The sequence below is a fragment of the Artibeus jamaicensis genome, unplaced genomic scaffold (genome assembly GCF_021234435.1).
Source record: "Artibeus jamaicensis isolate MK-2021 breed Jamaican fruit bat unplaced genomic scaffold, CSHL_Jam_final contig_3174, whole genome shotgun sequence".
In the NCBI taxonomy this organism is placed as follows: domain Eukaryota; kingdom Metazoa; phylum Chordata; class Mammalia; order Chiroptera; family Phyllostomidae; genus Artibeus; species Artibeus jamaicensis.
In genome coordinates, this window is record NW_026521738.1 from 276949 (window position 1) to 299668 (window position 22720).

The following is a 22720-nucleotide window of genomic DNA, read 5'->3' on the forward strand; positions in this document are numbered from 1 at the left end:
AGGTATTTTATCCATACGTGTTCTTAGGAAACACCAAATGTTACCAACCCAAACATAGAAGACAGAGATTTGTTGCTTCCTAAAGGATTCCGGGGGGAAAGGGAGGTAGCCCTCTTCAATGCTTCATGCTTCAGTGTAATCGACAGATTCCACATTTTTACCCCTTTTAGTGTCTTAGAAAATAGACTGGAAAATACAGCTGTATCTTGAGTTTGTCTTTGATAACTGTATTAAAGTCATTTCCCTGTGGCATTAGAACTAAATTACAACCACTGGTGTATTTATTACCTAAAGATTTTTAACACAGAGAGACATTTATTTCATTAAGAGAAGACTGGTCTCAGAAAAAAGCAACTCTTCCCTTTTTAAAATTGAATTAAAGAATTCTTTAGAGCTCAATGGAAAATATAAAATTATCTGAAAATTGGAATTTTAAAAAATTTCCCTCACCAACTTTATCAAAAAATAATTTACATACTGTACATTGCATTCATGCAAAGTGTACAATTCAATGAGTTTTGACAGTTGACTATGCCCATAAATCATCACCACAACCAAGATATTTCCATCACCCCTAAAAGATTCCTTTTGCCTTTCACACTCACTTCATCCCTCCCTCAGTCCCTGCTGTATACCACTGATCTGCTTTTTGTCTGTAGATTAGTTTGCATTTTATGTAACAACTCATTTAATTATACAGTCTATTCTTTTGTGTCTGATTTTTTCCATTCAGTTTTTGAGATCCATCCATGTTGTTTATATCAGTAGTTAGTGTCTTTTTACTGCTGAGTAGCATTATATTGTATGAATTTGCCACATCTTGTTTAACCATTCACCTGTTAATGAACATTTCAGATGTTTGTTTCCAATTTTTGCCTTTTGTGACTAAAGCTGCTAGAAATACTTACACACAAATCTTTGGAGACATATGTTTTTATTTCTTTTAGGTCTTACTGTGTTTATGGTTCATCTTTTCCCATTCATTTATTTTTAACCCATTTGATCTTTATACTCAAAGTTTATCTCTCATAGACAGCATATAATTGAGTCTGCTTTTTATCTATTCTGTTAATCTCTTCTCTTTTTTTGGAGTGTATAGTCCATTCACATTTATCATAACTATTGATATGGTTGAATTTAGGTCTACCATTTTATTTTTTGTTTATCTTCTCTGGTTTTTGTTCATATTTTCCCTGCTTTCTTTCAGGTGATGAAATATTTTTGGAATTCTATTTTAATTTACCTGTTGTCATTTAGCTATATTTCCTGGCATTACTTTTTAATGGCTTCTCTAGGGATTATGTTATATATTCTTAACTTTTCAGTCTACTTAGAGTCAAATAGTTCTACTTTGCATAAAATGTTGAATTTTACTCAGGATTACAATACTTCACATAAGTAGGGATTAAAATACAGTTTTTAACTTTTTTCAGCCTACTTAGAATTAATATAGTACCATTTCATGTCACATATAAAAACATCACCACTATCTAGGCCCACTTATCCCTACATACATATACACACACGCCCTCATTCTGCTTTATTTTTCTTCATGGTATCTATCATTATCTGCAATTATCTTCTGTTTTGTTTGTTTGTTTGTTTATTGTCTGTTCTCTCACTGGAATGTAAGCCATGAAAGCAAAGAATTTGCCACTTTCATTGTTGACACCAATCAATGCTCGGCTCATAGAAGGCACTACACAAATAATTATTTGAATGATTAAGTGCAAGAATCAGTGAATGAGTGAAAACAGTATTCTCTTTGAGTTCTAGGAAATTCATTTTCTCTATTTTATACCGTTCTGGTGATGTCTTAACCCCTCTTGTAGACTAAGGCCCTGGAAGATGGTCACCGCTCGGGAGCCCTGTACTTACTTCTCGGCAGAGTCCACACTGCCATAACCACCACTGTCCCTGCCTCCTCCTTGTTCCCAGAGTCCGAGAATCACCTCCACGAATGAGGCAAAGGAAAGGCGAGCTGGTCTGCCCCCAGTGTTGTGAACTGTTGGAAACGATCCTCATGCCACTGTTGATTTAAGGACTGTGGTTAAGTGGCTCTGCAGAGCTGTTCCTGAGCAAGCTCTGTCTGCTACGATCACCTAACCTGGTTGATAACATCTGAGAGCTACTCCTATATTCCGAGAGTAGACAACACTGACTATGAACTGACCCAGGGAGGCTAAGATACCATCATTTCACAGTTTCTGAGGTTACAGAGCTATTTTGAGAATCCAATAAAAGCTAAGAACTTATCCCCTTCCACCATCCCAACAAAATATATCTATACACATACAGATGAAATTGTATACCATTTCAGGTGGTTCTAAGAACCCCTGAAGCCCATCCACGATGCCCAAGAATAGGCTATATGAGGATCGTTTGGAAAAAAAAAAAAACAGGGCTAGCCAATATAACAGGCCAGGGCCTCTGTCGGACTGTAGAGGGTGTGCAGGACTGGCCAGGAGCCCCATTTTCCTAGACCTCTTCCTCAGATATTCTATGTCAAGAGAAAAATACAGCCATTATATGTGCATAGGCGTGTGTTAAAACATTAAATTCTCCCATTAAAAATTTACACATTTCCATTTTGTAACCCTGATTTTAGGCTGACTTCTGAGAAGGACCGCTTTAGGCATTACCTCATTTTCAATGATCAGGCTCTTAGTTTTTCTCATTAGTGTAGCCCTTTCAGAAAAGCTCAAAAAGAGCTCTTGCTCTGCAAAATAAGTCAGAGAGAAAAAGTAAAGAACCATGATTTCACTCATATGTGATATATAAAACTGAAAGCAACAAATGAACAAATAATGCCAACAAACAAAAACTCGTAGACACAGACAACAGTGTGGTGGTTACCAAAGGGAGGAGGAGGGAAGGTAGAAAAGGGTGAAGGGAGTCGAATACATGATGACAGAAGGAGATTCGGCTTCGGGTGGTGAGCACACAATGAAGCACACAAATGATGTATTATAGAATTGTACACTTGAAAGCTATATAATTTTATTAACCAATGTCACCTCAATAAATTTAATTTTAAAAGATTTTTATGAAAAGGAACCTATAGTCCTGACTGGTGCGGCTCAGTTGGTTGGGCGCCATCCCCCAACCAAGATGTCGTTGGGTTTGATTCCCCGTCAGGACACCTGCCTGGGTTGTGGGCCTGGTCCCTGGTTAGGATGTGCGAGAGGCAACCAATCGATGTTTCTCTCCCTTTCTCCTTCCTTTCCCCTCTCTCTAAAAATAAGTAATTTTTTTAAAAGAAGCTATAGTAAACCAAGAACAAGAAATCTTGTTTCCTGATGGAAATTTAAAATAATGATTTTTTTAAGTTTAAATGTTTAAAGATAAGGTTGTGGAAATCTCCCAGAAAGTATAAAATTGGAGGCAAGGGCCGGCAGGAGGAAGGGTGGCGAGGGTTGGGGAGTGGTGGGCGGAGGAGTGGTGCGGAGCGGGGAGGGGGGGTAGAGGTGGGGGAGCTTAGTGAGGAATCTAACTGCTTGTGACCACAAGGGGGCAGGGTAAGTCCAAAAACTGAATGTGAGTGCTGACTGCTGTGTAGGCTGCAGTGAACCAGGCCTTCCTGGTTGTCTTAACCACACACTGCCAGCTAGCTGCACCCTCACTCTGGTAACCTTTTTATTTCATACCCTCAGTGGGACCTAGCTCATTCAATGTCCCATGTGCTCGCCAGTCAACATGGGAGCTGCTCTTCAACATCTGAGAAGTGAGAAGTCTCCTCCCCGTTTCCCAGGTTTAGCACATTTGGGTGTATTGTACTTGTGAGGAACACCATGCCAAGTGTTGGTGGTCTTATGTATGTTAGTGCTGGGGAGGAAGTAATCACCAAAGGAGGTGACGGGGTGGGGGGGGTGTTAAAAAGGAAAGTACATTCTTGTCCTGTAAAAGCAAATAATCTTGTTGATCAGAGTATAGAATAAAATACCATTTGTTGAAACTACTTCATGTGATCCATGGATAATCATCTCACTTCTTATGCCTCACTATAACTGAATTAGGTTGCACTATCCCTGCTTTGCCCAAAGTAACACAGCTGACATTTCCAAGTCACGATTCAAACCCCAGCCTTTCCACTACATCCGGCCATGTTTCAAAAACTCATAGAAAGAGAATAAAACCCTTCAGGGGGAACCAAATAACAAGTATAATTGTTCTGACCAAATGAAGCCCACAGATACCCAGGGGGTGCTGATTAAAACTGAAAAAGGGAGGATATAATTAAGCATAGCTTTCTGGACAAAGTCAGCTCTGAGTTGAATTCTGGGGGAGGTGCGGCCTAGAGATTGATAGAGTAATAAAAGCACTAAGGAAGGAAGGAAGTCATGTGGTAAGGAGACTAACTTAGTTGAAACAGAAGAGTTACAGGAAAAAGTAATGAGAGCCATGGAGGAGGGAGCAATTGTTTAATTTATTGTTTAACTCCACAGGCCTTTGCTGAGCTCCAGCACCATGCGCACTACCTGTGGGGGATGGGAGCAGTCCGATGAGCCATCACAGAAAAAGGGAAGGGTGGCTTATTGGAGAAATAACCAGTACGACCGGTTGTATAGGATGAGTGAGGGGAGAAAAGATGACAGCAGGAAGACAGCACATGCTCTTACGCTAAGGTGGTATCTGATGAAACCATGTTTTAGAACATTTGATCATAGTAGTACATAAGTACTGGAGAAGGAATGGAGTCTGAACGGAAAGCTAAGAGGTTACCGCTCTGATCCAGGCACAAGGAAAGGAGTGCCCGAACCACTGACAGAGAACATGAAAAAGACGTTTTCCCTTTCACCTGTTCCGCTTTACACGTTAGTTGTTAGCTTGGACAAAGCGACTGTCCCTGGGAAGCTGCTGAGTCCCTTCTGAGCCTGCAAAACTGCAGACTCGAACCTGAAGCACTGAGTCGTGGTGGGAATTACATGAGAGCTTTTTCAGAGAAAGAAGGTCTGGTCTGTGGCTCTCCCAGGAACCTGTAGGTTGAGAACTTGGAAAGAACTTCAGGAACGTTGATGGGGTGGGTATCTGCAGAGAAGACTGGTACTGTCCCTTGTGGACGTACCACGTGTCATTCAGGCTTGATTCTTTGCAGGACCAGAAGGTTATTTTGTCAGCACCCTCTCTGCCATAGGCTCACCTTATCAAACTCAAGTCCAAAGTACTTTAGAGGGAGAATCATTTCCACCATCATCACCCAGACCTGACAAGCACATCCTGCCTTTGGGGAGCATCCTGGGGCCAGCACGCCCCCTCTGCTGGGAGATAGCTTAGTGTTGTCTCCTGTGGGAATCGTTTCTACTCCTCTATCCTTTCCCTGGGGAGAAAAAATGAAACACTTATTTCTCTTCTCTAAAACTCTGTCATTTGAATTCTGAACAATATTATACTTGCTGCTCAGTTCCATTTGCGTAGCTCTGTATCTGCCTCTGCAGGCTTTAATAATTATTTTCCCTCCCTGAAGAGAATCTGTTCAGTCATTTCCATATGTCATTCAAGGTGAGGTCCAGGCTCATTTCTTGTTCTGCCTATGACAAAATAAGATTCACATTATTTCAAAGAACCTTTCTCTTTACTTATGAGGGACATTTCTTTGACAATGACTTCATATTTATCACTGTAGTTCCCTAAAACGTAATGGGGCAGGTGAGAGTTTAAGGAAGCATGGTCAATAATAATGTTTCTATATAACTGTAATAAATATTTCTTGTAAAAATATATTTAATATCGCTTTATAAATGCCAAAAGAGTGCCAAGTATCACATATCTCTGTACCCTATACTGTGTTTAATCTTCTACGTAGTACATAATATTACTGCTAAAAGAAATGAATAAAATAACTAATTAGTTAATGAATCCTTAAAACTCTTCACAGAAGGTGGTAGAGTTTCTCTCACACATTTCACAAGAGAAATGCATTTGGTGCCCCTTTTCAGCCACAGAGTTAGCCGTTAAGTACGATGTGAAGTCATCTAAGTCTCCCCTGTGTGGGTACCAGCATGCTGGACTGAAGCCCTTTGTTTCCATGTGGAGAGTCTGCCACCTCTGCATACTTGTCCTCAGGAATGTCGTTCTAGAAATAGACCAGCCTTCTCCCTGGGGCCCATGAGTCACACACAGAAGTTAATTCATTGGAGCAACTGGCTTTTCTTAGGCCTTTTGTAAAAGTATTTCAGAGAGGCCCTCATGGTCAGGCAAAAAAAAAAAAAAAAAAAGAGGGTTCCTCTTCAGGTTCTTTCCAGCTCTTGCCTCATTTCCCCTCTCTGCTTCCTTCACCACCGTACACTTGGCTTTTCCTGACAACCTTTACCTGCAGACCTAGACCCCAGGTCCTGAGCTAGTGTTACCTGAAGCAGGAAGTAGACTAGCAAAGCCTCCTCGCCCACCCATCCAGCTCCATTCATTCATATTTGGAATCAAATTATGCTCCATCGTATCATTCCTGTCTCCTTGGCTTCCAAACACACTTTTGAGACTCGGCATGCCAAAGACAATCTTGTGTAATCTGTGTCAGAAGATAGAGCCTGGAAGTTCGTCTTTATGTTTCTCTTCATCTTTTTGTATTTTATTTTTTATAACAGAAGTACTAGTTGAATACATTTTCACTGTGAAACAACAACATAGAGCTGAAGTTCCCCTTGTTCACTAAGTATTTAACTTGCATTGCTGTGTTATTCTACTGCTGTTTTGTATTCTAGAATGCTTTTGAAGTATAAGAAATACATGATAACTATCAAATTCAAATGGTATAGAAATATGAGTAGTCGAAATGGAATGTATCTCAGACCTGCCCCATTCCCACTCCTGTCCACTGTTAACAGTTTGGTGACAGCCCCCCAGACCTTTGTGAAATACATTTGCGTCCATACATACTTACTTAGGCCAATAGTTTTATTTTTATATAAGTGGGCTCATACTACATGTCTGTTCCACAACTTTATTTACGTACTATTTCATAGCTTTCCATGTCAGTGCATTTACCTTTACTTTGTTAATAGCTATATAGTACTCCACAGCTTGACTGTGCCATAATTTATGGCACACCTAAGCATTCCCATATAGGTAAACATTTGAATTGCTTCCTGTTCGGGGCTTTGATTACAATAATGCTGTACTGAACTTCTTTGCCTGTGTCTCTTTGTGTACTATCCAAGAATATCTGTAGGCTAGATATCTAGAGGTATCTGGCATTGACCGGTCAAAATTTAAGATTTTATAATTTTAAAATTTTACAATTAAAGAATTAGACACTTTCCTCTTTCCCTTTCTTCTACAGATAGTTCTTTCCTGGGAACTGACATTGACCTTCAGACTATAGACAATGATGTTGTCAGCATGGAGATGTTCTTTAAAGCCTGGCTACATAACAGTGGAACAGACCAAGAACATGTTCACCTTCTTCTTCCTTCACAGTCTTTCAGCAAGGTTTCCAGAGCCACAGATAATCCAAGTAACACTCCTAAAAAAGCATATTATGTAGGCTGTCATAATCATAGTCTAGGATTAGGGCTTCAGATTGGCAAGTCACCAGAGCACAGAGCACTTGAGGTTTAAGAATTAGAGGAGGATTGGATGAAGTTGTTCAGCATTAGCAGAAGGAGTAAAAAAAGAATTTCTGAAGAGTGACCAGTTAGAAAACTGAATGTAATTAATCCCAGACAGCAAAGGACAACTAGTTTAGAGGCAAAAACTTAGACACCTCAATATTAGGGCAGCAGCTACACTGCAAAAGAACACAGTGAGTTATATATTTTTCTCAAATTTTTAATTTTTAATGCAGTAGATATCAATGACATTATAATTTGAAGCACGCTGGCACTTCAACAATATCAGCAGGGCCCATGAGTAGAGGGAAAAAAGCAAGACTAAACCAAAATTAAATAGAGGTCTTCTGGATAGTGAGACATCAAATTGAGGGTAGCAGGGAGTAAAGCAGCTACCAAGGCAGGCCCCAGAGAGGACATTTAGAGACCCAAGACATGTCCATAAAGCATGTTCTGGCAATTATGAAAACCAAGGGATTGATCCAGTGTTTTAGACATGCCAGCATGGCCCTGGATTCCAGATCCCACTAGTCTCCATCCCCTTTGAAGATTGGTTCAGGACCCAGGGTGACAAGGGCCTGCAAATGGGCCCATCCGTACAGTCAGCCACACAGAGTTTGGAAAAGCTGACTCCTCAGGGCCCAGCTCCAAAGGAAAAGGGCCAAGGTGTGGCTTTGGGAGTTGGCATTCACTCAGAAAAATGGGTACAGACTCCTGGTTCCCAAAGGGAACCCTTGGTTCTTTATTTCTGGGAATAATCATTGGGTCCTTACCCATCATCCCTATTCCAACCTAGGGCCTGGAATGCCTTTGACAACTTACCTGAATTTTTTTCTGTAATCCCTTTGAGTGTAAAATCTTCCCCGGACCTTGTTTCCAACACTTGTGTCTAAGAGTAACAGTACCATTTGCTTCCTGTCCCATGCTCTGGAAGTCATTCTTATCTGCTTTCCCCCAGACACTCTGTCAACTTCTTTCCTTGCATTATCCCTTTTCATCTTCACACAGCATCATGAGGCAGGTAATGTTACTGTACGTCATTAAATCTAAGATGCAATCAATAGGAAGATATACTTTCATTTTCTGTACCACTAAGAAACAAAAACACTATCAATTAAACATGACACAGTTCTTTCTTACTCACTTAGAAATATTATCTCATCCTTACTTAAAGAGGTTTTTTTTAGGTTGGAGTAGTGTGTAAGGGTTAAGTGCATGTGTCTGGCCAGTGGTAATTATAGGACACATGTAAATATGCAAGTATGTGAAAAATGCATCTTGGCATCAGTTAAATACAATATTATCCCTATTTTACAGATGAGAAAACTGAGACCTAGAGAAATTAAACATTTCCCCAGGGCTGCACAGACAATTAACAGTGGAACCAGAATCTGGTCTATTCCAGAGCCCACTCCTACCCTTAGGATTAGAACTCTGTGTTTTTTGCATTTGACTACTCTTAGCCCAGAGAACGCTCACCAAACCCAGGTCTATCTGCCTCCAAAGCTGGGGCCCATATCTACTGTGCAGCCTGCCACATACTGAGTAATTCTAAACAAAGACGCTAGAGATTCACTTTTCTTATTAGGAGAGCAGAGGGCCTCAAAGGCCAGGAACTCTTGCAATCAGCCCTTCTTCCACTGTTGCACAGTATTTGCACATGGTACTGTTGAGAATTTCTCTGCTTTGCCCTCTCTTTCCATGGCTTTCAGCACCAGGATCAGAGCCCAAACATTTATCTTCATCTGCAACCATTTTTCAGCAGTTCATGGGTCTTCATGGTGCACGGTAGAACTTAGATACAGACTCATCAGCTCGTCTGCTGGGGAAAACTTCACTGCAGTCCATATGCTCAGACACAGTTGGAATGAGGTCTGGGGAAAGTAGACCTCCCATAGTTATCTATTGTTTAAAAAACTGCTGCATTGCCAGATACATGGATTTCTAAAAATGTGGCTCATTACAATTTTAAAAAAAAGTGAAACAAAACAAAACAAAAATGCTGAGTTCTCCTACTCCAGCATCCTTTGAGGACTGCCCATCAGATATTCACTGTGACTTCTCTTTATAAGGTTCTCTACCCCACATCACCTGCTTCAGTAGCTGCCTTGTGATGGGCAAAGTACACAGTCAGCTTCTGATGAGTGTCCTTTCTCATTTCTTGGGTTCAGGGTCCACCACCTCGCTCGTCACCCCGGTTCTGGGTGGGGAGAAGCATACCTTGTTCTAGAACCAAGGTCTGCTAAAAAGGGCTTTCCCAGTCTTGGAGCACTGCTGACTCTACCATTCCCATAGTTCTCAGCCCTGGCTGCAAAAAAAAAAAAAAAAGTCACATGAGGAGCTTTTCTTAAAAACCAGCATTCGGGCTCCATTCCAAGAGATACCAATTTGATCAGTGTGGAGTAAGATCCAGACATTGGTATCTTTTAGAAGTTCCCTGTGTGATTTTTAATTTAGTTGGAGTGAGGACCTCAGCCAGGTGAATATAACTGTCTAGTCCTAAAACCCAGGGACCCAACAATGAAGTCAGACACACAGGAAGGAGGGGAAGCTGGAGCCCTAGGCAAAGTCCCTCCTATTGACTTCCTGGGCCCTGGGACATACCAGAGGCACCTCGCCCAACATCAATGTCTATGTATGATTGCTGAGCCCAGGAGGGCCAGCTGGACCTTACATCTATCCTGAGTCCTATTTATTTCTACTTTTGTTTTTACCTCATGTTGCAGTTAGTATAGTCATTTCCTAAGTCACTAACACCAACTACTAACCTTCTCACAAGGATTCAACATTGGTTTATTCACAGGTTTGTTAACAGTATTTGAACCTGGTATAAATTTTATTGAAAACCTTTGTAATATCAAGGATTCAAGTTTAGTGCTAAAGAACCCTGTACACTGTGGTATGTGAATAGATTTGCTGCAGCAGAAGCTTAATGCACAAGAATATAATGCCTTGATGAGTAACTCATACCTAGTCGAAGCCCCCCTCAGAAACATGGTCTGCTGCCACAGAGATGCTCCAAGGCTCAGAAGGTTTTATACTTTGGTTTCTTTGGGGGATTTAAAAGTAAGCTGTTTCGGGAACTTATTTCTCCTCCCCCTCAAATGTTCCTACAAGAGCCCACAGAGGGGAAGTCCTTCCGCAGAACAGTAGCTGTCAGCTGACTGCCTGACTTCTGCTTTCCTGCTCTTCTTTCATCTGCCCTGTAGTCTTGCCAAAGCTTAGCCACTGGGAAGCAGCAGAGGCAAGATTTCCTTCTGTGATTGCCACAGGGCCTCTACGCCTTGTAAGGTTAGCTGCCTCTTCCACAGAGGACACGTGTTCCTCTCAGACTGGATCACTGGATCTCTCACTATTGGGCAACTGCTCAGCCAGCCCAGGAGTAAAACAAGTAAAAATCATGTCAGACCCAGAAAACGTCACCTGTTGTGTAGGGGCAGTACTGTAGGTGCCAGACCTGCTCTGCCTCCCTAAGCCCATCATATTTCCCTCTTTCCACTCTCTTGCCTGCTCTCAACCCTTACTTGCCTGGCGAAGGTGGAATGAGTGGCAGATGTTGTTCTGAAGTGCTAGCCTGAGGTAACTTGTGACCAACATCCTTCCCCCAATGCTGTTTTTTACTGTAGTGTGCCTGAAATGTGATCTCCAGGAGCGACTTCTCAGCCCGTCTCTGCTCCCTGGCACAGCTGATGGCTCCTTGAAAATGGATGACCCCAAAGGAGACTTCAGCACACTCTACCAGATGGCCTCCCAGTCATCGGCCTCTTACTACAAGCTCCGGGTGATCAAGTAGGGTCCATGGGAAGCTCTCCAACCCATGCAAACACTGATTCTTACAGGTTCCATGGCTAGAAAGTCCAGGGATAGAGGACATCCCTAAGTGTCAGGCAGGCGGGAGTCTGGTCCAAAGCAGCACCTACAGGTATGGGCATGAAAGAGCATGGTCAGGCTGCTCAGCACAGGAGACAAATGAGCAGAGGGTGGAGATGGGCCTCAGACAATAAGGGCTGAATTAGGACTGGAAATCCAGAAAGTCTCCGAATGCAGAGACTCTCTCAAGAGAGAGACCTGGACTTCAAGGAGCAACTGGTACATAGGATCTTTCCCGGCCCTCCCATTTTTCCAAGTCAGTGACTTTCAACCTTTTTATCTCATTCATTGAAGAATAAACTAAACTAAAATTCCACAACATACCAAAAAGTATATTTTTGGCTGATCTGACCAAAAAATAGGTATAATTTTGATTCATTCACAATGGATAGCTACTGTTGTATTAACCGTCATTTTTTATATATGACAACCTAAATAGTCAGGTATCGCATGTTTTAAAAATTCTTGCAGGACACTGGTTGAAAAATCTCTGCTCTAAAAACTAGAATACCTGCTTCCAGGGGAACCAAGTTCAAAGTAGAATTAGCCATGATGGCAAAGGCCATTTTTACTGCTTCCTAGTTCCTATCACAGTGCCCAGACCCAGGTATCTGCACAAGCTTGTCCATGGGTTTCTGACCATGGATGCTGCTAGGAACCTTCTGAAATGCATCCTCTTCTTAGATGCATCCTGTCAACACATCAACTCAAAAGAGCCAGGAATGGGGTGCAGATGGCTAGCATACAATTGTGTTATATGGTTGCTGTAGCAGGGGTATTACGGGAGTGTCCCCAGGTACATCACTTGGCATAGAATGAACTCAGAAGAAAACATTTTCATCAGAGTCTTGAGCCTTTCTGATGGCTGCTTCATTCATTGATTAACAGGCTTTGAGAATGTGCTGTGTGCCTGATACCTTGCTAGGTACTGGCCGTACAAAGGTGAATAATTCACAGTCCTTAGTCTAAAGGATTTCACAATAGGGTCTTGGACATAACTGAATTTAGTGGATTTGGGTTGAGGTTCTGGATATCATTGAGGAGACATTCCCTGCCATTGTCTCTTCCCAGAGCTCTCAAATCCAGTGGGATCTGCGAATCAGTGACATATGGACTCCCGTTCATCCTCAGACCCACAAGCTGCTGGCAACTGGACTGGGATGAGCTGGAGACGAATCAGCAGCATTTCCATGCTTTGTGTCACGGCCTGCTGGTGAGTATCTACTCCACGTGAGGAACAGGAAGGATGTTCAAGTACCAACCACAGAAAAGCAGTTAGCTGAATTGTGCCCTGATTCCCGACCTGTCCCAATCCTCAAGAGGACAGGAAAAGACAAGAAACACTCTGAAATGTAGATCAAATATGACTTACCTTTGTTGCTTCATATTATAGAGAATAACTCGTGAATTCAATTATATGATACTAAACTTTAAAAGCCCCATGTTTTTACACTTAGCCAATAAATGGCAGCAAGAAATTTTTCACAGGTAACTATATTTTGAAACCTGTTTTCTTCCTAACACTGTCCTGTACATTATGGTTCATTTAAATGAAGAGCACCTAGTCTGCACCAAACATGTGCTAAGCCCTAGATATTTAATGGTTAACAAAATAGATGTTATTTTTGACCTCAAGAAACGTACTCTCTAGTGGAAGAGACAGAATTAAGTACATATGTTACTAACTGTGAGAAATTTATAAAGGAAAAGAAGTAGCTGCTATAAGAAATCCTCTCTGTGAAGGTGACATTTAAACTGAGACCTGCCAGAAAAATGGGAATTAGCTAGATGAAGGGTGGCAGGAAGAACACTCCAGGTACAGGAAAAGGAATGCGCAAAGACCCCAGAGCTAGAAAGAGCTGAGAGAATAATCAAGAATAAGGCAGCTAGCCATGGCTGGGTAGCTCAGTTGGTTAGAGCATTGTCCCAACACACCAAAGTTGCTGGTTCAATCCTTGGTCAGGGTACATGCAGGAATGAGTGAATAAATAAGTGGAACAATAAATCAGTATTTCTTTCTCTCCCCTACCACTTCTTCTTTCCCTCTCTCTAAAATCAATTTTTAAGTATATTTTATTGATTATGCTATTACAGTTGTCCCATTTTTTTTCCTCCCATTTATTGCCCTTCACCCTGCACCCTCCCTCCCACCAGCATTCCCCTCCCCCTTTATGTCCCTGGGCCATACACATAAGTTCTTTGGTTTCTCCATTGCTATACCCTCCCCCTGTCTTTTTCATACCTACCATTTATACTTCTTATTCCCTGTACCTTTTCCCCCATTATCCCCCTGCCCCTCCCCACTGATAACCCTCCATGTGATCTCCATTTCTGTGATTCTGTTCCTGTTGTAGTTGTTTGCTTAGTTTGTTTTTGGTTTTGGTTTTGTTTTAGGTGCAGTTGTTGACAGTTGTGAGTTTGTTGTCATTTTACTGTTCATAGTTTTGATCTTCTTTTTCTTAGATAAGTCTCTTTAACATTTCATATAACAAGGGCTTGGTGATGATGAACTCCTTTAACTTGACCTTATCTGGGAAGCACTTTATTTGCCCTTCAATTCTAAATGATAGCTTTGCTGGATAGAGCAATCTTGGATGTAGGTCCTTGCCTTTCATGACTTGGAATACTTCTTTCCAGACTCATCTTGACTGTAAGATTTCTTTTGAGAAATCAACTGACAGTCTTATGGGCACTCCTTTGTAGGTAACTGTCTCCTTCTCTCTTGCTGCTTTAAAGATTCTCTCCTTATCTTTAATCTTGGCTAATGTAATGATGATGTGCCTTGGTGTGTTCCTCTTTGGGTCCAACTTCTTTGGGACTCTCTGAGCTTCCTGGACTCCCTGGAAGTCTATTTCTTTTGCCAGATTGGATCAGTTCTCCATTATTTTTTCAAATAAGTTTTTCGTTTCTTACTCTTCTCTTTCTGGCACCTCTGTGATTCAGATGTTGGAATGTTTAAAGTTGTCACAGAGTTTCCTAAACATCTCCTCATTATTTTGAATTCTAGTTTCTTCATTCTGTTCTGGTTGAATGTTTATTTCTTCCTTCTGCTCTAAATCATTGACTTGAATGCCAGTTTCCTTCCTTTCACTGCTGGTTTCCTGTGCATTTTTTTTTACTTCACTTTGCATAGACATTTCACTTTTCCCTCTATTTTGTGACCATAGTCAACCATTTCTGTCAGCATCCCGATTACCAATGTTTTGAACTGTGCATCTGATAGGTTGGCTCTCTCTCAGTCACTTAGTCCTGTTTCTGGAGTTTTGATCTGTTCTTTCATTTTGGCCACATCTCTTTGTCTTGGCACACCTGTTACATTCACCAGGGCAAGGCAACTCATATCACTGCATTGTGGTCCTGTATGTGGGGGAAGGGTCAGAGAGGGAACAATGCCACTTGTTCATTTCTCGGCCAACTTTCAGTCACTTCCTCTACTACTCACAAGTAAATTGGGTCCTTCTGGTGCTGATTCCCAGGTGGGTAGGTTTGTGTACTTTCTAGGACCCTGTGGGTCTCTCCAAAGAACTCTCCTATGAGACTGGGAGTTTCTCCCACCACCGCAACCCCCACAGCTTTTTACAGTCAGAGGTTTTTCAGGCTTTCTTTTCCCTCTCTGGAACCCTGGGTTGCACAGTCTGTCTTGCTCCCCGGTTGTTCCTCCTGGTTTACCCACATGCAAATGAGGGACCCCCAGCTGCTGCCTGGCCTGCCCAGTCCTCCAGCCACTGCCTTGCCAGCATCCTCCCTACCATCTGCCTGTCTCTACCCCTCCTACCAGGCTGGATGAATGTTTCTTCTTTAACTCCTTGGTTATCAGACCTCCATACAGTTAAATTTTCTGGCAGTTCTGGTTGTTTTTTATTTTTTAATTTGTCATTGTCCTTCTTTTGATTGTGCGAGGAGGCAAAAGTGTATCTACCTAGGCTTCCTTGGCAGGAAGTCTCCTGGAGTTCAAATGATGCACTAGTAGCTGGTAGTCTTTGGGCTGCTTCTTTATATTCTTTGGATTCAAAAGCCCTTATAAATTTGAATATATAATTGGCTTTATTAAGAGATTCATGTATTGGGCAGCAACCCATCTAACAACTAGAGGGGCATTCTTCTAAAATCAATTTTTAGAAATGTTTTTAGCCCTGGATGGTGTGGCTCAGTGGTTTGAGTGCCAACCTGCGAACCAAAGGGTCCTGTTTTGACTCCCAGTCAGGACACATTCCCAGGTTGTGGGCCAGCTCCTCATTAGGCGGTGTGAGAGGTAACCATACATTGATGTTTCCTTCTCTTTCTCCCTCCCTTCCCCTCTGTCTAAAAGTAAATAACTAAAATATTTTTAAATAAAAATTAAAATGTTTTTAAAAAAGAAAGAATAAAAAGGCCATTATGACTGAAACAGAGTAAGGGGAGCAAGTCACAAGGTGGGAAGAACAAGTGAATAGGGGTCAAATTGTGCAGAGCTCTGTAGGCCAAATTAAGGACCTTGGACTTCAAGTATAGGAGAAAAAATCATGATAAATGAATCATCTAAGTTTTATTTTTAAATTACTTCAGCCAAAATTTGGAAAAGAATAAACAAAGGCAAGAATAGAGAGAAGAAAATGAGGGCAGGAGGGCATTTCAATCATCTAGGCAGGAGATGATGGTGGTTTCAACTCCAATGTTGGAAGTCAAGATGAGAAAGGTAAAAGGATTAAAGAGATGCTTGAAAGAAAGAGTCAGAACTTGGTGCAGGGTTGGATGTGGAGAGGAAGGAAGAGGAAAATATCAAGTAACTACCTGGTTTCTGATTTGAACAAGTAAGTGCATGCCATTTCCTGAAATGACAAAACTAAGTAGCGCACGTGCACACACACACACGCACACACACGAAGCAGCAATGCAACACTTACAAGGCAAAATATATAAAACAGCTGCCAGTATAATCCCAGGACATATGCAGCTGCTCAGTCGATGCAAAATAAAGGTCTGACCCAGCAGGACGTGCCTGATCAGAACAGCACAGCGGTGCATCTCTGTCACTATCAGAGCAGACTTCTTTTTTTCCTGTTTCAAGCCCACACTGCCTTTTGGGCCCACCCACTGAGTTCCTGTTTCCTATCTGACCTTGCTCCTGTCCTTGCTAAGCAAAGACAACAGATGTGTTCTGACTGTCAGAGCCCAACAGTGCAGTTTACTGTTTACTCCACCCAGTTCCTCAGGATCTCGGAGATGCTACATCACTCAAGAGGAATTTCTCTCAAGTGGCTTCAGTACATTCTTACAGTACGTGATATTTTAAACAAACATTGGCAACTTTTTTTAGGACAAGTCAGGAAAAATCTGAATTATTTATTTTGAAATAATTCGTTTTTGCTTGCTTTTTCATTAGCAATGAGTGATATAATGTATAATCCTGTATTACCGTGAATTGGAGTCCAGGTGTTTCACCCAGGTTATTTTTATATCACTAACTGACTTCTGAAAAACCAAGACTATTTCCAAACAGAAACTCCTCAGTCTGGGACCCTGGCAGCTCTCCCCCAAGGGCATCCAAAGTCCATTTTTTATAGTTTGCCTCAAACTTCATCTTCTCCAGAAACCCTTTACCAATGTACCATCCCCTGCAGCAATCTCTTCTATTGTCTTTTTTTAATTTTAAATAAGTTAAAAATACAGGTAAGCACAAAGTACAAAGTTTTCTTACCTCCCAGAATTGAGAGTTGTTACATGTTGGCAGATTTGCTTTCAGCCTGCATGTGTGCCTCTCTGCATGTAATAAAATAGTCCCCGAGACATTTGGAGTTCCTCTGATCCCAGTCGTCACATCCCAGCGCTGCCTGCAATCATCAACTGAGAATTAGCTGTGAGTCCTTTGAGTTCATTTCTCATTTTCTGCTACTTCTTCATTTAGGTTTCATGACTGCTTTTCTTTTTTTTCTTTCTTCCTTTTTTTTTGTATGGTGTTCTTGGTAGTGACTCTAGGACAGTCGGTTTTCCCTGCTAGATGAGGATCAGCCAGAGGGCACTGGTCTGTGAATACCCTCTGTGAGCCGCCAAACTTGGTGAGGAGTTAAGTATGTCTTGCTTGTCTCCTGAGTATGTCTTGTCTGCTTACTACAGTTCACATCTTGGTCCTTGATAACAGATTTGTAGAAGAGCTCAAACAAATTTATGGTCCTGTACCCAACAACATCTGGGCCCTGTTTGCAGGGAGCTCAGTGACTAAAACTTACAGCTTTGCTTTTGATTTTCTAATTGATCTAGTTTTCTTCTTATTTAGCTGCTAGAAGCTCAAAACCAAATATAATGGCATTTTAATACACTACTAGAGGGAACGTACATGTTCTGGAAAGCGATACCCTTCAACATTTTCATTCCATTGCTGGGCATGTAGCCCAAGAAAACAATCAGTAAGAGAGCAAAGCCGTATGTACCAGCATGTTCATCTTACTCGGTGCTAGTCACTTAACCAAGTGTTCTGCATACTTTACCTCATTTGATCTTCACAATAGCTCCATGAGAATAGGAACTGTTCGTCTTGTTTTTACAAATTGGGAAGTCTGAAGAGATCAAGTGACTTACCAGAGGTCACACAGCTGCCAAAGTAGCTGTCAGAATTCGAATCTTCTTCTGTGGATTACAAAGCCAATGCTCCTAACTTCTTGCTAAGTTCCCTACTCCAGATGTGGCCAGAAAAATAGACTACAACACTGAGGCTAACTCTCCCTTGCTGGACACTCCATGCTTCTGTCCTCTACTGGGCGTGAAGTAAAGGGACTTGGTGCTTGTGATAGCTCCTCTCCCATCATTTTCCCTTCTACTATAGGTTTGCTCCACCTCATCCAGATTAACAACCACTCTCCTTTTCTAGAAAAGAGAGACACAAAATAGTGCTTGAATGGCTCTTCCCTCTTGCCTTTTATGTGCCAACTTCTCCAAGCAACAAAAAACCTCAAAGGCATTGTGTTGTAGAGAGAAGAATTTGCCACAAGCCTCAGCTCATTCATTCAATAACAACTGTTTTTGAGGGCCTACTATGTAATAAGATTTATTTAGAAATTTAACCTTCTTGGTCCTGTTTGTAAAAGTTTTTAGCACTTCTTTAACTTCATCCTTGATTTCGTATTCTTTCTTACAAATTTTTTCGTATGTTCTTTTAAAATCCGATGCTGTCAGCTCCCCCATGTAAGTCTCTTGCCTCCTGTTTCTCACTGTGACGTTCCCCCTACAGTTAACTTCTCATTCTAACTTCTGTCTTTCTGTTAATAGCAGCAGCACCATGGTCTGCTCACTCAAGCTTGAAACCTCAGTCACTTTCAGCCCTCTCAGCGTTTACACCCACTTCACCGCTAAGTCATATCAGTTTTCTCCTCATAACATGAATTGTAACTGTCCTTTCCTTCCCGTTCCCACTGCTTGTTCTCACCAAGACTACATCAGTAAACCCCGAACTAGCTTCCCTACCTCCGGTCTCTTCTCCTTCTAATTTGCCCTGCTCAGTAAACCATATTAACCTTTTCAAAGCATTCCTCTGACTATCCCGCGTTTTTCCATGGTGCTAGTACGCAAGGCTTTAGGCTTGTCTGCTCTATCCTTATAGCATCCTCCTGGAGAGGAGAAGTATTGCATGTATCTTCTCCTCTCCATCTTATATATCACCATCCTAGTTTAGGCCCTTTTTACTTCTTTCCTCTAATATTGCAATACTATCTTAACTTGCCCAAGTGCCTGTTATGTTTTCCCCTTCCCAATCCATTTTACCAACTGCCACTGGATTAATCTTCTTCAAACACAGAGCTGATCCTGCCCTCTTCAGCTTAAAGATATTTTGTGACTTGGTGTTCATTATACTTAACCAAGTATCTAAATTCAGCCTTGTCTTCCATTATTCTCCTTCATGTACCCCACACACCAACCAAATTAATAGACAGACCTTCAATTGCCCCACCTTTGAACCTTTGTTCATGTTATTCCTTCTCCTGTCTCCATGTGTTCAAATCCTACCCCAGTCTGAAAGACGCAGCACAAAGGGTCCTTCTGCACTGAAGCCTTTCTGAATTCCTGTATTTCTCGTCAGACCTCTGTGTGCTCTGTCTCTTTTTAGAGAAAAGCATATTTCAATTCATACGATCCTATTAGACATGGGTTAAAATGTAGGATATAAATGTGACTACCCAGACTCCAGCGTAACATGAGTGCCTTTCCCTGGCATTTCTGCCACTTCTTCACTTTACCAGCTAATTCCTGAGCTTTAGTCAAATGTGGGTTCAGAGTAGAAATTGTTACCTCTCTCTTTTGGGAGTTAAGGCAAGGCAGTTTTCTAAGCTGTGGTGGTAAAATATAATTTGTATTGTCCATGAAAAGATGGACTTTGGAACCAGATGGCCTGAATGACAGCTTTGTTATTTCCCAACTGTGTGAATTTAGGCAACAGACTTAACCTCTCTGAGCATCAGTGTATTCGTCTGTTTGTAACCCTGACACGTCTCCTGGCCCCATGGGGTTCAGTCCCTGCCTAAATGGTAATGAAACACTACCCAGGGGCCAAAAGATATTTTAAAAATTAATTCATTTGTGCTTTCAAAGAACACAAAAAGGAAATGGCTTGTAACCTACAACAACATTTCTCAAATTTTCTTCCTCCGTTCCTTTAATACATCTAACCTAGATCCATCCCCAAACCCTTTCTCTCTCTCACATGCACACACACACACCACACATGCACACACACACACACACACACACACACACTGAATGAATGAATAAACACAAAACACTGTCTACACCCCCAATCCTTGTTCCTCTACCTTCTTCCTCTCTCTGTCCCAGCCATATAATTTTCCATAGATTGACAGCCTCTCTGACACTGTCCCCTCCCTCTCAGGTCCTGTCTCTCTCTACCTATTTGAAATATCCAGGAAGAGAATTCACAGTGCTTCTCCTTTTTGAGTAGAAGTGAAGTGGGGGAAAAGGAGATGAAGGGGGAAAGGCGCATGGCAGACACACATTATTAACTCTTGTTCCTGTCACATGCGGATAGAGACAATAAAAATAAACCTCATGGTTTTTAAGATGAATAAGTAGTGGTGTGTGTAAAGCACCCAGCGTGTGCCTGGCATGCAGAGTGCGTAGAATGGTTGGTTAGTGGTTCTATGATTTCCATTTGTTCCTCTTCTAATTCTCTAGAGAAATTCTCCATAATTTCACCTATATTCTTGAGCATACTAATTGTAATTATTTTAAGGTTCTTATCCACTAACCCCAATACCTAGATCGCCTCCAGCTTTTTTTCTATTGTCTTTTTTCTTGTGGTTTTCAGACATTGGTCTTGTCTTCTGGTGCACATGATAATACTACAATGATAAAGATGCTCATTGCATCTAAATAAATTGTAGAGGCTCCAGTTGGTGTTGGCTTGCTTCCTCCAGAGAGGTCTCCCACTGCCCTGCACTAAGCAGATAGAGTGGTGACAGAGCATCTCATTCCCCTCCGGCGTTCTGCTGAGTCAAGGCTGGGCTGCAGCCCTGCTAAGTCTCTGTCTGCTCCTGGTTTGCCCCTGGCCCTCCAGGACTTTCCACTGAAAACCGGGTGTACTGTGTGTGTCCCTTCCCTTGGCCACTACAATGCTTGACTTCTAGAAACTGTCTCCTTAAGTGTTTTTTGTCTCTTACTCTGTGCAGCCCCAGTATCTGGCAAATGAGCCAAGTGAAAAATTGGCTTGAGCACCCACCCTACCCCCGTCAAGTCTCTACTAAAAGATCTGCTGGTCTCTCTGTTTCCTTGCATGTGCCTCAACAGGAGCAAATCCTAGATTCTCAGCCGCCACCCTGACTCCAACTCAGAATCGACATACACCCTCATGGTAAAAGCAGTTGCAGTAATTCCTTCATCTCTCTGGATTCTTTCCTTTCCAGACACTTAGCTACCCTCATTTTCTCTGTCACAGCACCTCCTCACTGCCTTCTGACAAATGGTTTCTCTATATTATCCAGCTTTTCTAACTGTTCTAGCAGGAGGACCAGTCTGCCTCTGGCCATTCCAACGCACTCTGATGCAGAAGTAGATGCTTATTAAATGTCCATTGATCCCCCCTTTGCACCCTTTGTCTAGCTAGACGACCTACAATACGTTTTCTGGTTTACCATTATCAGTTGGCACTCTACCTTGTCCTCATTTTCAGGTTCCCAGGTTTCCTCACAATTATAAACAGAGCTCAGTTCCTTCAGTGCTGTCTGTTCATCCAGCCCTTCTTAGAGTTTTTCTGTACAAAGTCCGTGCTGCCATAAAATCTAGTTCCGGCCATCAGTGCCAGGCCACCAGGCCTGGTCAACTATAAAAGTTGTGTGACTTTGCAAATTATACTTTACACATACTCTAAAACTTTAGTCAACTGCAGCCTTAAGTGTTGTTCCATTCCTTGATGTTTTTTACTTGACAATTGAATGTTGTATCTTTCTGTCCTCATAGGATACTTTGTTTTATTTGAGTATTTTACTTCTTTTTCCTCTGAGAAATATTCCTTCATGAGATAAGCAAGGCTCTTGATAAACTCATCTCCCAACCCTTTCTGAAAGATGTGTGCTACCCACCACTCCCATAAATTTCACTCCAGACACAAGACAGCTATGTGTTTTGACTTCATTCTTCAGTTTTATAGATCTATGTCTAAGAATTACTAAAGTATTTTTATTTATTTTTTATGATTTTATTTATTTGCTTTTAGAGAGAGGGAAGAAGGAGAAAAAGAAAGGGAGAGAAACATCAATGTGTGGTTGCCTCTCATATGTCCCCTACTGGGGCCCTGGCCTGCAACCCAGGCATGTGCCCTGACTGGGAATCAAACCAGTGACCCTTTGGTTCACAGGCCAATGCTCAATCCACTGAGCCACAACAGCCAGGGATAAATTATTTTTAAAGCAACAAAATTTAATAAACAGAATCTAATAATTATTCAATGTATTTTAATTTAAAACTTTTAACACTTCATGGTGCCTACTATGAACCTGAAACAGTTCTAAACATTTCACAGATATTAATTTATATTACCTCCATAACCATCCTAGGAGGTAGCAATGATTATGTCCACTTTACAGATGAGAAAGTGAGGCCCAGAGAGGTTAAGTACTTTCCCATGATTACACAGCTAGTAAAAGGTAGAGCAGGATTGAATCCAGAAAAGTTGACTGCAGGACCCAAACTCTTAACCACTCGGTAACCATGTGAAGTTCATTATCATATTGATTGCAGGAGCTCTCTGAAATACATTCACTACTCAATAAGAATGCACAAAATAGCTTCTCCCAGGCTTTGTATCAGGAAAAGCTGTGAGGCTC

At 41.6% G+C, this 22720-nt stretch overlaps 1 protein-coding gene and 1 long non-coding RNA gene across 5 annotated transcripts in view; one reads left to right on the forward strand and one right to left on the reverse strand.

Moving 5' to 3' along the window:
- M1AP (meiosis 1 associated protein) overlaps positions 1-22720 on the forward strand; it is a 71843-nt gene that overhangs the window by 35610 nt on the left and 13513 nt on the right. For 2 of the 3 annotated variants that reach the window (XM_037130847.2, XM_037130846.2), the window contains exons 5-7: positions 7277-7450; positions 11171-11333; positions 12486-12627. In XM_037130847.2, coding sequence (XP_036986742.2) covers positions 7277-7450; positions 11171-11333; positions 12486-12627 — 479 coding nt within the window. The remainder of the gene's footprint in view (positions 1-7276; positions 7451-11170; positions 11334-12485; positions 12628-22720) is intronic. The other variant, XM_037130848.2, reaches the window with a different exon arrangement.
- LOC119038374 (uncharacterized) lies at positions 984-17363 on the reverse strand. 2 transcript variants are annotated; one of them, XR_008391213.1, is made up of 4 exons: positions 17092-17363; positions 9636-9852; positions 8367-8590; positions 984-5528 (listed from the first exon to the last, which is right to left on the reverse strand). It is a non-coding gene; the product is annotated as an uncharacterized LOC119038374 (long non-coding RNA). The 2 variants fall into 2 exon arrangements; XR_008391214.1 differs by lacking the exon at positions 984-5528 and adding an exon at positions 7380-7459.